The 18,574-nt window shown below is 38.1% G+C and overlaps 1 protein-coding gene across 1 annotated transcript in view; it reads left to right on the top strand.

Annotated features, from left to right (window-relative positions):
• Positions 1 to 18,574, top strand: part of LAMA2 (laminin subunit alpha 2) — a 613,890-nt gene that overhangs the window by 564,947 nt on the left and 30,369 nt on the right. The window contains 6 exon segments of the mRNA XM_032650802.1: positions 1,400 to 1,538; positions 3,839 to 3,850; positions 6,768 to 6,888; positions 9,601 to 9,777; positions 13,647 to 13,795; positions 18,391 to 18,567. Coding sequence (XP_032506693.1) covers positions 1,400 to 1,538; positions 3,839 to 3,850; positions 6,768 to 6,888; positions 9,601 to 9,777; positions 13,647 to 13,795; positions 18,391 to 18,567 — 775 coding nt within the window.

Here is an 18,574-nt window from a genome sequence, read left to right as displayed (position 1 = left end):
TTTGAGGGTTTGAGGTGTTAATAGGTTTAGGTATTTTATTTTGGACATTTTTTATAAGGCAATTATGTTTGGTTTTATTGAAAATACTTCTTTTGAAGTGGAAGGACTACAGATTACAATGGAATTTTCAGGTTTGATAGTTCTTTTATTTTTCAAAGAACACTCTTCTAAAAGATGATGAGTTGAGAGAAAATAATAATGTTCCAGGGTCAAGCAAATTTGGGAACTACTTCGTGCTCTGTGTCCCTCTTTTGGAGCATCACATTACATATTAGCATGTTGAAAGATATGGGCAGCTATAAAATTAAGACATATGTTTAATTTTGCTTAACCCAGTGATTGTCATATTTATTTGACCCGGGAACATCCAAGAAACTAGTGTTCCAAAGAATAAACATTTAGAAATGCCCTTATAATCCATTGGTTCAAGTGGCCATCTTTAGACCCTTGCTAATCCAGATCTTATATCAGGCAAAGATTTAGAGGCCAAATTTGTCATGTTCATGAACTAATGCCTCAATATGCATCAAGGATCCAAAATATATTTAGCAGTTAAAGGCTGGGCCTGGGCAAATATTATGGTGAGAAAGCACATAATTCAGGAGGAGCCTAGCTTGACTCTTAAGAATGAAGAGGGTAAAATCAATGAGATAAAAGTGTTCCCATCTGCTCTCTGAACAAAGCAGTTTAAACAGAGAAGAGCCTCTCTTTTTCCCTTTTTCCTTTCTATTTCTGAATTCTTATCGTCATCATACTGGAAGAACCTTTAGAGACCTGAGAGAAAAGCAATAAGGCATGAAGACTGTACCTCTCTCAAAACAGGCAGCATCCCCTAACTATAATGTAACTTACAATGGGTGTGGATCCCATCATCTTGCAAAACAAACATTCCCATCTCTCCACTTCCATGCACAGCCATCTTATCAACATCACTCTGTGGATGAGCTTAAACCCCAAGACTTCTGTGGATACTGAAATTTACAGAAGGAACCACAAAGTCTGTATAGTTCTAATTAATAATCTAATTTCTAATTAGATATTGATCTTAGCATTAGTTAATTATATTACCCTATTTTCTAACTACCTATCTATATTATGGAAAACTATGTCAACTGGTTCTCTGCTGTCCATCTACACTTCTTTCTTTTAACTTGATTAGTTTACCTTCACTGGTGTTCAGGCTGTTATTTTCGTGCTTTCTTTGTGGCTCCTTTAACAACGTATTTATTGATATTATTGTCGTTTCTGCAATTATTAAATAGCTGTATATAGTATATGTGCTTGAGAAAGTCAATGTTAATTTGAGAATTAAAGTAAATTTATCTTGAAGGAACAGTGATGATATAGCTGTGGTTGGTATTGTGCAAATAAAAAGTGAAACTTCCTCTTTCCTTTGCAGCCAACATATCAATTGTGGATATAGATACTAACCAGGAGGAGAACATAGCAACTTCATCTCCTGGAAACAACTTCGGTCTTGACTTGAAAGCAGATGACAAAATATATTTTGGTGGTCTGCCAACACTGAGAAATTTGAGGTAATTTGGTGTATATTTAGAGCTAAGGATTAAGTTTTAATTAAATGGCCACTATGCTCACTAGAGTTCTGAAGTTTAATTACAACAGGAATGTCATAACCTTTAGTTACAGAAAGGCCTAATCTAAAAATTCATGTTGCATGTTACAATAACACAACCAGGATTTAAAAACTAAAGATTAATTTGATATCTTTGTTGAAGAGATGGACGGGAATTACTGTTTCCCTTACAGTCACCGGATGAAAAGAATTATAAAAGTTATTAAAGGTAGAAACTGGAGTTGAATGTAATTGCCTTTCTCCTTGCACATTCACTGGAGATAATGGTGCACTGACATTGCTTAGTGGTCTGAAAATTAGTCAGTGTTCCAGGACACTGTGAGTATAACCTATTTTATGGCTAAGCACAAGCAATGATAATAGTTTTGGAACTTTTCCATATGCCTGATGCTAAAGTGGTATTAGTTATTCTCGTGCCCATGTCAACATTTTTTAAAATTTCACGTATGTTTTTTAGAGAGCAGATAGGGAGATATATTTAGCTCGTAGTTTAGTTCAAAAAATTAATAGAAGTAACTAAAAAGTGTCAGAAAATATTTCATGTGGTATTTAATTAGTTTCCTTCTTGTTATAAAACAACCTATAAGAAATACAAGTTATAGGGCTTCCCTGGTGGCGCAGTGGTTGAGAGTCCGCCTGCCGATGCAGGGGACACAGGTTCGTGCCCCGGTCCGGGAAGATCCCACATGCCACGGAGCGGCTGGGCCCGTGAGCCATGGCCGCTGAGCCTGCGCCTCCGGGGCCTGTGCTCCGCAACGGGAGAGGCCACAGCAGTGAGAGGCCCGCGTACCACAAAAAAAAAAAAAAAAAAAGAAATACAAGTTATAGAGTATTTGGTGCTCAATAAATGTTAATTAAATCTAATTAGAATGGGATGAATTGATGTGGCTAACCCGTAAGAGTTTACTATAAATACAGACCACCATGTTTTTAATTTTTGTTTTGTTTAGTTTGTTACCTTTTGATGGTTGCAAAAGTCCTGTCTAGGTGTTTCTACTCTAAAAAGACACATTACGATAGGAAGGGTCTCAGAATAACTGAAAAGTACGGTGGTCAATTATTTTCATATTTCTCAAATGAGCAGTGGAAATTCAGTCTCATTTTATGATAGTGAGTATTCAGACAGAGGTTTGCTCCTCTCTGTATCTAAATCGTAAGCCAGGTACCTGTCCAGTTACCAGTCTATCGGGGTATAAGTTGATAAGCTTTAATGGTGCAGATAAACTGGCTCTGCATTCGTCTACGTGATCTTGCATCTGTATTAGGATTACAGATTTAAAGTGTCTGGTCAGAAAAATCACTGCAGATTAAATGTATTTGAATAGTGGCATAGTTATTACTCCAAAGTCCATTTATCCATTCAACAGGTGTTTGATGAGCATCTATCAATACTATGTTTCAGGTACTATTTAAATACTAGGGATCCAGCAAATTGTTCAAGGCTAAGATTTACTTTGCAAGATCACTAACTAAATTCTCTAGGAGTGAATTAAATGTACCCAGAATAAGGCTATCCAAAGGTGGCTTCATTTATCCTTGTGATAATGTAGCTTTAATTACCATAAAGCGATTTTTAGGAATTATCTACAAAAGTGTATATGTTAACTTCATTGAGATGGGTTTATGTATTAGTTTGCAGACTACATACCTGATGAGTCTTTACTGCCAAGATATTTTTACTCTCACAGTACAGCATTTCATAATTATAATATTTCTATGGCATGGCACATTATTTCAAAACAGCCTTTAGACATATATTTGTGACTAGTCAAGGAGCCATGCATTCATAGTTAGCTGTAATTTTGCCTACAAACAGGATCTTAATATGATAAAGTACAAAAGATGTGATGAACATGAATTATTTTTATGTATATTAAGTTCAAATTAAGTTCAAAGAGGCAATAAGCTCTCCTTACAGGCTACTCATGAACACTACAGCTTAGCAACACTTGGGCATTTTCCCATTTGTAAGAATGATAAATATGGGTGCTTTAAATTCAATTCCAAAATTAAAATTTTCCAAGAGAATAGTGTGGGAGATGGTCACCGTTGGACTCTTTTTTCACTGTAGTCAAGGGTATATGTCTGTTTTCTTTTCTGTTGGTGTTTTATATTCCTTTCCTTTGTAGATCTCTATGAAATGCTTTCTTTTTTAAATGATTTATGATTAAGGTTTATTATTTTACTAAATGAAAATGCAATTATAAGTAAATCATTTTTTTTCTCTTCCCTTTGACCTAGTATGAAAGCAAGGTAAAATTTAAATTTATGCATGCCTTCTTCAAGTGCATGGGTTGGGTAAATGTGGCTTCTTAGATAAAGCAGTGATGCAGAAGCAGAGTGACACCTATGCAGCTTTATTCACAGTACATTTCACGAACAAGTAGTGCATTCTGAGATAGTTCTCACGCTGCCCTTTGCTTATAAAAATGCTGCTGCTTCCCCACCATCACTGCAATTTGACTTGTTCACCAGCCGTGATGACAAAGTGGCTCTGCTTATTTGTTCAACCGCCCACGCACAGCGCCGCCAGGTGCACACATGCAGCAGCACACGCTAAGGGCAGCTGGCCAGGTTTATGGGCGAAATCTAGCTCCGGGGAACAAACTGGTCTCTTGGGTTGAACCTCAGACTCTGGTCTCCCAGGTACCGTACTGTCTGCTGAACAATCAACCTGTGCTCCCAAATGCGTACTACTGCCTGGTTGCTTTTTGCAAGCCTGCAAATATGCAAGCGTTAACATGGCCCTTGCACCTCTTGACAAAGCTGCTTCTTTCTTGCCATGTTTATTTAGAATTTAGCTATGGAGTCAGTATTTCTCTGGAAATACTATATGTAAAACAAGTGTTTGCATTAATGACGAGGAAGCTTGCGGACAGTCATTCTAGCTTCTCAGGAGCATTTCAGTTCCTATTTGTAGGCAGGAGGTTTTAGCGTGGAGGTTGTAAGCAGCAGGCCTCCGTAAGTGGCTGATCAAACTCTGGCTAGAGCTACAGCTGAGTGTTTTGGTATTTCAAAACCTAATGGTGCCAAATTTCCCAAAAGGACATAATGAAGCTGAGCTGATCTAAGAAATTTTTAAAGCAAAGGCTAGACTTTTAATACCAGAAACCAGACTATATAGAAATGAAAGTGTGAAAAAAACAATCCAAGTTGTTTAATCATGATACAGTTATAAGACCAATCAAGTGCTGTTTGCTGAGATGGCTGAAAAGCAGAGGCTGGCTTTCAGTGAAAATATATGCTAATAAAACTCTGGAATGACATTGTTTAGCTTTGTAATTTTGTCTCTGAGGCAAACAGAGGAAACAGTGGCCTGTGATTTTCATTAGGAATCTGATCACCATATGTGATTACTTATACCCTGTGATTTTCATAATGTCGAGCTTGCTAAATCATTGTGTTTTGAAATGATTCTTTGTATTTCCCTGAAACAATGAAGTGTATAACTTGTAGGAGTGATTTATTTTATTGATAAGACCTCTGAGAAACTTGTGATAAATCAGTCTTCCTCTAAGCGAACATGGAAGCAAATGAACACTGAGAATGAAGTCCACCCATTTCCTTTACTTTATACAAGAAGAATATAAGCAAGATTCTCACTCTCCAGTTGGCATGTGTTTTGTAATAACCAGCTAATTGAACAGAAGGGGAAGACCTTGGGAACAAGTGGAAATGATCAAAGAAAATAAAACAGTCCCAGAGAGAGAGAAACAAATAGAACAAATTCCCAGCATGACATAAATCACCTGATACGCACTCCCAGGGTCTGATTTGCTTTCCTACCTGTTTGTCGTCATGTCATGTGTTTCTTATTAAGACAAAAAAAGGAATCCTGCCATCATGGGACAGTGAGGAGAGAATTAATCATTATCCAAATAAGTATAATATCTTGGTGTTGAGTGGACAGTTTTTAGAGTTGCTTATTAACATAAAAAAAAGTGTTACTTTTTCTGTTGTTGTTGACCTGCATTATTCAATATGGTAACCACTAGCCACAGTGGCTATTTAAATTTAAATTAAAGAAAATTTTTTCAAAAATGGAACTTCCCTGGTGGTCCAGTGGTTAAGACTCCATACTCCCAATGCAGGGAGCACGGGTTTGATCCCAGGTCGGGGAACTAAGACCCTGCATGCCGCACGGTGCCGCCAAATAAATAAATAAATAAATAAATAACAATAAAAATTCAGTTTCTCATTGGCACAAGCTACTTTTCAAGTGCCAGCAGCCATATATGGCTACTAATTACTGATTTGGACAGTGCAGAAAAGAATATTTCCATCATCACAGAAAGTTCTACTGGACAGTGCTGCTATAGATGAAAGAGGTGTCATCACCATTAATATCCTGCTAGCTTATGTTTATTGAGCACTTACTACGTGCTAGCAAGTTTATCCCTTTTTAAGAAGTAATGAGCAAAAAGTAAACATTCAAGTGTCATTTGGGTACTGAAGCCATTTTCAACCTTATTGGAAAAATTAAATGTATGTTTTGCGACTCTGGTTGCTTTATTTTGTTACTGCTGCAATACAGAATGAGGACTTTAGGGTCAATCTGTAAACTTAATCTTAAAGTATCTTTTTTTTAGACTATGTAATCCAAAAGAATGTTTCTCAGGTTTTATTTGACTTAAAATCTTTAAAGAGAAATATGACATTACCTTATTCTTCAGCTAACCACCCCCCAAAAAAAGTCTCAATGAAAATATTATCTTTTCAAAATCAATGTTTCCAGATATTTTTTTAATTTTGAGCAAGATTTTATTTAACTTTGTCAGTATGTAGTTTGATTATGCTGTCCCATACAAGTTCTGCCCTTTGTTGGAAAAAAAGAAACACATTTCATTATGCATATGAAGCACTTCATAAGAAGTCAGTTAATTCCTGTACCTTGTATTTAAATGCAATAGGTGAGATTATTTTTTTAAAGGAGAGGAAGAAGAACTACATAAAGACTCCTTGTGCAGGATGGTGCTCATATCCACTTATCCAACCAGTAGCTAATGGAAGCATAGTTTTCTGGGTGCATGTGTGCGTGTGTGCACAGTCTGAGAGACGTGCCTGCCTGTGCAGCACTTTGCTCCATGTGGCTTTCATCCACTAGGCACACACACTATACCGCCATTGCCCTAATGATATTGCTTTTGTTTTCCATTTAACTTTTCAACAGGCCGGAAGTAAATTTGAAGAAATATTCTGGCTGCCTCAGAGATATTGAAATTTCAAGAACTCCATATAATATACTTAGCAGCCCTGATTATGTTGGTGTTACCAAAGGATGTTCACTGGAGGTTGGTCTCTTCTTAATGACTTCCTAAATACATTCATATCAGATTTCACTTACTTAGGATGGGTCTATTACAGGGACCAGTCCTTGTTAATATATTTTAAATTCCTACTGACCCTAGTCTTAGCTATGCATAAATGATAAAGCAAGATGGAAGTACTTCTATAAGTTTTCATGATTAACTGAACTTAGGAGAACAGTATTATAGAGACCCCAAATTGTGAACAAGTTTCCCACACGTACAGCACTTCATAGCATGTATTTTTAATATTAATCTCTTTTCTGGTTCCTTCTTCCTTTCCCACACTACTTATCTCTTTTCCTCATTTTTGTCATCTATATTAGATTTAGTTTATCTTCATGTATTTTATATAGCTTTATTAGTAGCCTTAAATTATTTTTCTGAAATGTGTTAGGTGTTTACACAAATAGCAAGTAATAGTTTACACCATGATCATTAGTGCATAGAATCTTGTTCACAGCTTAGAAGTCAAACCTCCTTCTCTTTGAAAATGGCACATAGTGGGAACCATCTACAAAGACTTGGCTTTGACGGGACTGCGAAGTCCCCTGTTATCAGGTATCTTCAGTATCTTTTCTTTATTGTCAAAGCAGCCCAGAAGCTTCCTGATACCACTTGACTATTTCGCACTGACTCTTCAGTAGAGGCTGATCCATAGGAGAGAGGAACACAGGTCACAGCGCTGCTCTCTTATTATATCTGTAAACAAGATCCAACAGTCATCAGCAAATATTAGTAAAAGTTTTATGGGAATTCTAAAAGTGATGAGTTTGTTTTAAAAAGAAAATGATAAATATATCATACTTACAAATTTTTAATTACCCTGATGTGACACAACTATTCATTTTAGCTGCTTCCTCCAATTAAGATTATGTTAAAGCATTGTGATGGGAGATGAAGGGATTTGGGGAAAAAGAAAAAGTAAATCACCACTGAGCCATGAGGTTAAAGGCTGAAACAGAACTTTCAGGGTCTTCACTGTGCCTAGTTACAGTCTCCAAGTTGGAATTAGCCATAGACGTCCACCCTGAGAAGCTTGGGAATGAGGAAAAAGGAAGTACATACAGAATCGAATCTCTAGGAATCCATACTAGCCTCTTTTTACTCAGAGTTTTAATCTTCCAAAGCCTAACTCTCATCCACATGCGAAAGATATATACATGAGGATGGAAAACTGTCCAGAAAAGGGATAGCCTGTATGTGTGGAAATGATGATTCTGTAAAGGCACTTTTCAATAACTGGGAATTATTTGCAACTAAAATATGATGCAGAAAGATCAATATTTGATAAATATTGAAAAGTCTGCACAGTAGTTTTATCTGAAGTATCCAAAATTCTATGATTTGAAAATTGGAATCAAAAACAGATTATACATTTTTACAACACATTTAACTGGGCCTGAAACACTGTGGAGGAAAATAACCTGCATTAAAGGATCCCTTGTTTTCACTCCAGCCAAATCCAGGACTTTTTAAATGAATGTTTTAAGCACTCTAAATGCCCGACTCCATGGCCGTGCTTAAATAAGTCCTAGCACATTCATAAAATGGAATGACCTCCTGCCATTATAAGTGATGATGAGATCTGCGTTTACTGACAGAGAGATATCCTCCACATGTGAAGTGAGAAAGAGAAGTGACAAATGAACGTGCCTGTCATGATTCAGTTTAAATATAGACAGGAGGAGAGAGGAAGAGGGCAGGTGTAAAAGATAAAGTGAGTGAATGAAAACATGCATGCGGGGCTTCCCTGGTGGCGCAGTGGTTGAGAGTCCGCCTGCCGATGCAGGGGACGCGGGTTCGTGCCCCGGTCTGGGAGGATCCCGCATGCCGCGGAGCGGCTGGGCCCGTGAGCCATGGCCGCTGAGCCTGCGCGTCCGGAGCCTGTCCTCCGCAACGGGAGAGGCCACAGCGGTGAGAGGCCCGCGTAACGCATTAAAAAAAAAAAAAAAAAAAAAAAAAAAAAACATGCATGCGTGTGTGAATGAACGGATTAGAAAAAGCTATATGCTTCTACACAGCTTTGGAATGGGGGTGATTTTTACTTTCTCCCTTTTGCACTTTGTTACCGTTTAAAATGTTACTGTTTTAATTTTATTATCAGCAAGGACAATGATACTACTTTCATTTTGAGAGGAAAACCAAACTAGGAAATATTTGGTTTATTTATTTTTAAGATATAGATTGTATCTGATTTTTTAAAAATTCCGCTAGAGTGTCTTTATATACTTGAGAGCAGCAAACATCTTTACCTTGGGCTCTTCACTGAGGAAGAATGCAGACAGAGACCATGGTCAGACTCAGCTATAAAACATAAGCAGTTAGTTGGTAGGTGGTATTCCAGGGATCAGTTGAGAGTTTTCAAGGGAGACTTAGCAAGACAGATTTAAACCAAAAGAAAATGTTACCTGTCAGTGATAACCTTTTATATTTCAAATCAAAAGTTCTAGAATAAAAGCAGAGGCCCAAATTTTTATTTTAACTCAAACTGCTCAGAAAATTCAGTTACAGCTAGAAATAATATTTCTTTGCTTGCTCTTAAGCTCTCCATGTAACTGTGGGTTTTTATGTGTTCTAAAATGACACTGTATTTCACAGTAACGTTGAGTGCATTGAGGAGGGTGAGTGAGATGGAGAAATTAATTTAAATGTTCATTTCTAATGCTTTCTTCCCTTCTTTCCTTTTACCCAAAGAACGTTTACACAGTTAGCTTCCCGAAGCCTGGTTTTGTAGAGCTGTCCCCTGTGCCTATTGATGTAGGAACAGAAATCAACCTGTCCTTCAGCACCAAGAATGAGTCTGGTATTATTCTCTTGGGAAGTGGAGGGACACCAGCGCCACCTAGGAGAAAACGAAGGCAAACTGGACAGGTACCCTCACACCTAGCTAATAATGCATTTTCCCTAATGCTTATATAAAATAATTATTTTATAGAGACTCAGGTGAAGCATTTACAGTTTATAAATTGTTTTTATAGTTTTTGATTTGCGTCATTTATTTCCACTATCATCTTCTTAGGACACTTCCTATCTCCACTAGGATTTTCCTGTTGGTCAGTTCTAGGTGCAGACACACCTGTATTTACATCCATATTTCATATGGGTTTTGCATATACAAAGAGAGAAAGCTTAAAATACATTCACATTGTGTTAATCTTCTCTCTAAATCCAATTTCCTACCAGATCTGTAGATAACCAGATGGAGTCCCTTAAATTTAAATTTAAATTTTAATTTTTTTAGGATCAGCTTCCCATTTTCACTAGCTAATGTGATGCAGTCTGTTGGAGCCTAACCTGCTGCACCCTCTCTGGACAGAGAGAAGGCAGAGAATGGACCTGGGCAGGAGAAGGTGAAGAGAACACAACCAACACAGGCATGGACAATAGTGACATTAAAATAAAGCCTACACAGTGTCTGTTTTGTAGGGCTGTGAGCTTTAGTTTTCATACCCCCTAGCCATTTGATTCTGTTAAAAGCTGTCTCTTAGTTGTCCTGATCTAGGCACCATAACTCTTTACTGCATGGATATTCCTCCAATACTTTCAGTCACATTTTTAAAGATATACATTTTTCCATTTAATCTCATTTTTCTCAGTGAAAGCATTCTTAGGAATTACCAGTATGCCATGGCCAAATCACAGAGTGCTTTACAAATATAGCCTTAAATATGCATGCATTCTTGTAAATCAGGTTGTGTTGTTTGTAATTATACGTTTTTTAAAATCACTTTTAGCATTTAAAATTTAGTCATGGGTAGTCATATAATAATACCATTTTCTTCCCCCACAAAAAAAATAAACACTAAACAAAATATGGTTGACCCTTGAACAGCACAAGTTTGAAGTGCACAGGTCCAGATATGCACGGGTTGTTTTTTTTTATGATTATTTTTTTTTTTTTTTGTGGTATGCGGGCCTCTCACTGCTGTGGCCTCTCCCGCTGCAGAGCACAGGCTCCGGACGCGCAGGCTCAGCGGCCATGGCCCACAGGCCCAGCCGCTCCACGGCATGCGGGATCCTCCCGGACCGGGGCATGAACCCGCGTCTCCTGCATCGGCAGGCGGATCCTCAACCACTGTGCCACCAGGGAAGCCCTGCACGGGTTTTATTCAATAGTAAATATAACAGTACCACACGATCTGAGGTTCGTTGAAACTGAGGATGCAGAACATCTGATACGGAGGAACTGCGTATAAGGAGGGCTGACTATAACTTATACTCAGATTTTTGACTGTGCGGAGGGTCAGCACCCCGTGTTGTTCAAAGGTCAGCTGTATTGGCAAATAAAATCCAAAGATGCATTACCATGAGTAATTTGCAATATCTCAGGAATACAAAGGTGGCTTGGTATTAGAAAATCTAAAATCATATAATCATTTTGATAAATGCAGAGAAAACTTTTGGTAAAACTTAACAACCATTCCTGATTAAAAACAACAACAAAAAAAGACTTGATAAACTAAGAACAGGATGGGGCTTCTTGATAGGAAAACATTATAAACATTTTCTATGAAATCAAGCCCAAGAAAAGATGAATATTATCACTGTATCAGTCTTAGCCAATACGATAACAAAAGAACAAGTAAATATAGTACAAGAACAAGTATATAATTTAAGAATAAATATAACAAAACAAATGTAAGGCCTATATGGAAAAAATTACAAAACTTATTGAAAAATTACATCAGACTACTTATTAAAGTCAACATGTTAATGGAAAGACTCAGTGTTAAAAATATATCAGTTCTCCACAAAGTGATATGTAGATTCACCTTCAATGAAAATACCACCTTATCTTTTTGTAAATCAGGACAAGCTAATTCTAAAATTTATATCAAAGATCGAAAGCCCAAGAAACTCCTGAAATAGAAGAATAAGTTGGTGGACTGTCCTAGCAGATATCAGCACATTAGAAGCTAGAGTTTTGAACCATGCGAGTATGGTGTTAATTCATGGATAACTGTGTCAGTGGAACAGAATAGAGAGCCAAGTATAGATGGAAACAACATTTGGCAATAGGTGGCATTGCACATCATTAGGGGAAAAGTGGCCCTTTCAGTGAATGATTCTGGGGCAATTGGTTATCCATACAGAAAAAGATGAACTAATTTCTACTTCATGCCAGACAGAAAAATAAATTCCCAATGAATTAAAGCCTTACATATGAAAGGAAAAAAGTTTTAAAAGTTTAGAAGAAAATATAAAAGGATAACCTTTGACCTTAGGGAAGAAAAGGATTTCTTTGGGAAGAAAAAAAAAACCAAAAATATTTTTTGAAGAGTAGAGGGAGAAAAAGTGGTATTTTATCTCATATTTTACTATGCATAAGCACTGAATAAATATAAAATATAACTTCTCTTAATGCCTTTATGTTTTAATCATAAAAATTAAATTATTTTCTCTCTGCTACAAATGATAAGCTAGTTATAATAAGGGGGCCAGATCAAACATTCTGAAATAGGTTTCACTAAAGGATGTGTGTTTCCTAGGTCACAGTCAAATAATTAAGCACCAGCCATCGTTTTCAGATTTCTCCTCATCAGAACTAAATAAATGGACTTGAGTCATCAGCTTTCAGGATAGTTCTTAAAATAAAACATGTTACCATTAAAACAATTAAAATGAGAAAATATTAAGCACTATAGTACAAAGTAAATTAGAAATAACATGTTAATGTTTCAACATTTTAATGATAATGAGTATCTAGTTTTTAAAATTTCATTGTCAATGCTATCTGAAAGAGGAAACAATGTTAAACAGTTCATGTCTGTCGTAGAATCAATACTGGTTAAATGACATACTTTATTCCTCAAAGCTACCAGTTGTGATGCCCATAGGGTCATTTGTGATAATGTTCTGCTAAAGGGGTTTGAGAACTCAGTCAGCTAAAACAATTTTAATTGAGTAGATGGCAGCTGCCCCTTTTGATGAAGGGCAAGCACTAATCCAGATCCTCTGGCCATTTTGTGGTGGACACGACGCGGCACAGACGATTTTGTAAGTTATTGGAGACGTTATGATGTTTGAATGAAACCATCTCCACTACCTCAGGTGACTCGCAGGGGACCAAGTGATCACCGTGTATCAGGTGCCACCCCCCTGCTCCACAAGAAAGGGAGCAAGCGTGGCGTCAGCTTTGGGGACAAGGACTGCATTCAACCTCCCTGGGGTTCATAAACTGATCTCAAAACCATACTGTTTCTATAGTAACAGTGGCGAAAAGAAAGCAGTCCTGTTTGTGGATGAAAAATTGTCTTCCTTCTTTCTAAATGTGGGAGACAAGTTACATGTTGATAGCAATCTATTCCACCAGCCCTGAGAACGAATTGAAATCTAAACACTCAGAATGCCGTGAGGTTGGGAGTCAGAACTCATTCCCAGAAGCTAGCTGTCTGTTTGTGAATACAAGGGAGAGGGATTTTATTGACACTCTTTATTTCCTGATGGGTTTTGTGAGTTAGAAGCCCAGTGCCAGCACAACTGTTCTTTCAGCATTGCAGATCTGCTTTGCAGAGACTGCTATGTTACTATCTCCACTTGCCACATCATCTAACAAGCAAAAATGGTAAATGATTAAAAAGCTATTTCCAGCTGCTTTAAATACTCTTTTTAAGAAAATACTGAGTCTTAACTTCTCAGGTAAGATCTCAGAGCGGATGAATACGCAGTTCTGTCAGGGAACTAAGCTAAGTCATAGATGAGACTCCTCTTTAATCTTCAATGACCATTTGCTATTGCAGGCCTATTATGCGATATTCCTGAACAAGGGTCGTCTGGAAGTGCATCTCTCCACAGGGGCACGAACAATGAGGAAAATTGCCGTCAAACCAGAGCCGAGTCTGCTTCACGACGGGAGAGAACATTCTGTTCATGTAGAGAGAACTAGAGGGTAACAATAGTCCTAACGACTGACTGTACTGTCATAACTAACGCGAACTCCTTTGCTCGCCTTAGTCCTTTACTGGACCTTTGTGTGTATGGACATACGATGCATTGCAAAACTATCAAGTAGTTTAATTTCATCTTCTTTATATTTCGTACTTCGGGAACCTCATTTCCCTTGACCCTTAGGAGTTTTGTTCTTAACGTTTTTATGCTAGGTGGCTCTCCTCTCCACCTTTGGAAAAACCAAATGCATCTTCTGAAGCGTAGATAAGAAAACTCCCTCCTCACCTCTCAAATACTCTCTCCTCAAGTAGGGCATGCGCATGGTGAAACGCACAGAACAGCTCAGCTGGAGCCACCAGCCTTTGGCAGCTGCTGTTTCATTCAGGTTCCAAAGCAGTGATGGCAGCTGCTTAAAAATCTGTCACAGATACAGAGCGCGGCCCGCGGCTGCAGGACCCACGGAGCACGGTTCTGCGCATGCCTCGTCCCCGGCCCTTACCCCCGCACCCCCCGCCAAAGTGTGCTGGGTCCCTGCGGGACGGCTCCGTGAGGGAACAGAGTTGAGAGAGGGAAGGGAGAAGGCTGCTGTCCTGCCATCCGTGCACGGTGGCTGCCTTTCTGCTGATCCACCAGAGCACCTGCTTCCCAGCCCTGCGTCAGGGAATTGCTTATTAGTGTTATAAGCTGATTTCTCATTTCTTCAGAATGCTACAGTACTTCATACTTACTTTATTGGGGAAGTCATTTGGTTTTTTTTTTTCATCAAAATGTTGTATGACAACTCAGAGAGGTAATGAACTTAGAAGAACAATTAGAGAAAAAGAAAACAGAAACCCAGAGACTTCAGACCTCCAGACCCGCAATCCATTTTATTAGACTGAAGAAACAGAAGAGAACTGGAAATCAAATCTGATGAAACCTCAAAACACAGAGAATACTTTTAAACACAACAGCAGTATGAATGTGTAGCAAAAGTTCAAGTAAGCAGATGTTATTCTGTACTTAAAGACCTCCATTTTCTAATCATCCTCGTGTGGATAACAGTTTAAATAAGTAATAAGAATGCCTTTTCTTCTAAGTAAGTGATGAAGCTCTCCTTGGTTCATGTTTTTCTATTACATAGAGCATTAGGTTGTGGGATGAATTGATACTAAGCCTTCTTGCAGATATCTTCTAACTGAGATGTTTAGAAACCATGATTGAGACAAATGAGGGATCAGTATTTGGACTAACTAAGAACTTTTACTAATCTTATAGGCACATATTGCAGTCATGGTCTCTGAAGAGAAATGCAAACTGAATTTTCTCATTTGAATCTTAGGGAATGCTCTAGAATACTGATTTTACATGTCTTCTAGACTAGATTTCAGGTCCTTTGCCAAATGGTAGTCCTTCTCATTGTAGGAAAGACTTTCTAAAGTCTTTAAATTTTAAATAACTTCAAGAAGCAAATGCAGATCTGACAAATACAGTTGACCAAAAAAATCACCCAAATATGTTATTTTGTAGAGAAAGAATTCTGACATTCTCAAGTGCATTATGGTGTCATGCTAAGGTGTCCTTTTAACAGGTGTGTCTCTTCAAGAAGGGTATTTTATTATGCCAGCTTCACAGCTGTTGGCCATCCATCCAACCTTTATTTGATTAAGCTCAGTGTATAGTGCATCCCCCGAAAACTGGTCATTCAGTTAATTGGCCATATAAACAAACAGTTTTACTATTCGCTGTTAATTAAAGGATAATGTATTGGACATATTAGTGGGTTGTCACTGCAGTCTGTGGCAAAGCAAGAACTCATTTGCACCATAATGTCTCATTCAGCACCCTGAGGTCAAAAAACAATCATCACCTATCCTTTAGGTGAGCACTTCAATTAGCTGATTAACTAGAGATCACTAATGACCCTAAGAACATCTCCCAGAAATATATTTTAATGCTTCATATCAATTCTGTGGCATGCTGTGTGTCAAATACTAAACAAAGATTATGTCCTTTAGTCATTCTAAATGTATGTGAGATCTGTATTCATATCATCACAGATGAGGATATATTAACTAATTTGCCAAAACTCACATAGCTAGTAAATAACAGAGGCAGGATTTAAACCCAGATATACTTGACTTTAACACCCCCGTCTGTGCTCACCCGCTATTTATTCTTACCCTTTTTGTGACCTCAGAGATTTGTATTACTTCATGTTGATTATGATACTTCTATTGGAAATATTTGCTTTCTTCCAACACTATTTAGACCATAAATGTCAGCTGTTATTTCTTTTCTTAAAACTCTGGATAAGATGGCAATTTTAATACCATTAATGCCACCTCGTAATAGAGAGGCAAACTTTTCAATATTACTCTTGCCCTTTTCTCTCCCTCTGTCTCTCTTTACCCGTCCTCCCACATTCTCTCCCCTTTTCTACCCCTTCCTCTGCAAAAAGTCCACTCCCTTCACTTCGGTATCTAATTTCCTAGTACTCCAGTGACCTCTGCCTTTTATAACTGCTTGGCCCTCTGATCTTCCACCTGGAGTCCACCTCAGTGGCCAGTAGTTCTAACTGGACGAAAACAGTAAACCCTAAGAGCCTGGAGTAGACGTTTAGGCAAGTAGGTATTCTCCTACGTGAAAGCATTCTTCACACAGGTACAGAATTAGGCTAAAGACCACAAAGTTGTAGCAGATACTTCAGGAGTAATTTGAGGTTTCCAGAAAGGGATCATGATTTGGACACTGCAACCCAAATATTTCTTTCTTACCATCAATTAAAAAAATTTCAGATTTTGTTTCTCATGTAAATTGCAAATATCAGGGCACTTCTCTTAATATCTTTTACCATGTACGCAGTTCATTTGGTGGTGGTTTGAAAAAAATCTTAGATCAATATTCCATACAAATAAATAGAATTTAAGTAATAAAATATTTAACTATAAAACATCAAGAATCAACTATTGAAATTTTAAGGAAATTCAGGTGACCTGTCACAATACTAATAGTAATGTAATGATTCTTAAAATGCTTTTTGCACATAGTAGGTCCACAGTAAAGAGTTTTTGAATACTTTTTAAAAAGGAAATGCACCAGAATCAGAGAGGACATGTAGGTAATATCCCTGTTTACAAAGAACTAAATAAATGACCTAGATTTGATGCTCCTAGGATGTAAAATACAAACTGGATTCTGCTATAGTCTTCTAGCAATGCCCTTATTAAGTAATACAGACTCAGCGCAATGCCTTAGTTAATGCTTTCCATGGTTCGAAATAGGCATTCTTATCCTCATTTTATAAATGAATGAAATGAGACTGAGCAAGATTAAGTAACTGGCCCAAGGTCACACAGCTAGTAAGCTTCCATACTCGTGCTTACTTCCAGTCTGTTCCTTCTGAAAGCTCAGGCTCATTCTACATCTCCACCCTATGATCCAGTAAGAAAGGACCATTGCTATGGTCCTTGGCCCAGAGTCTGGCAAAACATCAATGTATCATTTCCCCTATTTTGCCTTCGAAACTAAACCCAACCTGCTCCCTCTACACCTCCTGAATAATGACATTTTGAGCCACAGCAATATCTATTCTTTGTCTTATTCTCTTACATTTGAATTGTCCCAAAGTGGGCCAGTTGTTCAGTGCCATTTCAGAGCATCTTTGCCCTAGTTTATTGTTTCTAATTTGACATGTGGTTTTTCTTCTTTCTAAAATCAAGTAAAATGGCATTTTAGAACTGAGGTTTCCACCTAAGTACTTAGGGTTTTCTCCCCAGATGTGAAATAAGTTTTCAGCAATCCATTCATGATCCTCGGGCTATTGACTAACACTTATGACTAAGAGCCCCATGCTGACTACTGGGACTAAAGTTTAAAATCTGCTTCTAGAACAAAAGAGAAAATGCCTTTGGTCATTTTCATCAGCAGAATTCTTTGTCTCCTGATTCTGTGCCCCAGGATCCACAGAGTGAATAAGTAGCGTGAGGTGCTCAATTAGTAATGCGCGAGTTCTCTCTCACAAGCAAATTAGGGAAATTAACGAAACAGCCACTAAGGAAAATCATTGCTGAGAACAGTTAGCATGGTATTCTGGCCTGCCTCTTCTATTCAAAAGCCAGCAGCTACGTTCTTTATAAAACATCCTGTAAGCGTTTGCTGTTGATTCCTGCAATCTAAGCTCTCAGGAGTACAGTTTGTTCCCTAGCAAGAAGATGAGAGCTAGCACAAAGCAAGAAATAAAGAGCTAAACAAAACGTGACCCCATGCTGTGCTAAACCGACGGAGCCTCCTGCGATTAGACATTACTACCCCTTACAGAAGCCTCTGCTCCACAGGCTCACGTGTAAGGCCGCTGTTGTCAACCACCGCCAGGGGCTAGTGTTGCAGCTGCACCATTGCCTTGTTTCCGGAAACTCAAGGAGAGTTTACAAGGGAGGCAGAGGGATGAGATCCTGAGAAACAGTGCTGTGTGCTTAGTGTCGAATCCCAATCGTCAAACTTGGCTCTCTTAAAAGCTTCAGGAAGGAGGGGTGCGGGGTGGCAGGAAAGAGTTGGATTTCCGGTTGTGTCGGACGTTGTGTGTTTTATACTTGTTTATTTTCAATGTTTTATCAGCATCTTTACTGTTCAAGTTGATGAAGACAGAAGGCATGTGCAAAATCTGACAGTAGAACAGGCGATAGAAGTTAAAAAGCTTTTCGTCGGGGGTGCTCCACCTGAATTTCAACCTTCCCCACTCAGAAATATTCCTCCTTTTGAAGGCTGTATATGGAACCTCGTTATAAACTCTGTGTAAGTG

This window comes from Phocoena sinus, chromosome 12 (assembly GCF_008692025.1).
Source record: "Phocoena sinus isolate mPhoSin1 chromosome 12, mPhoSin1.pri, whole genome shotgun sequence".
NCBI lineage: Eukaryota > Metazoa > Chordata > Mammalia > Artiodactyla > Phocoenidae > Phocoena > Phocoena sinus.
This window is presented reverse-complemented; position numbering and strand designations above follow the sequence as displayed.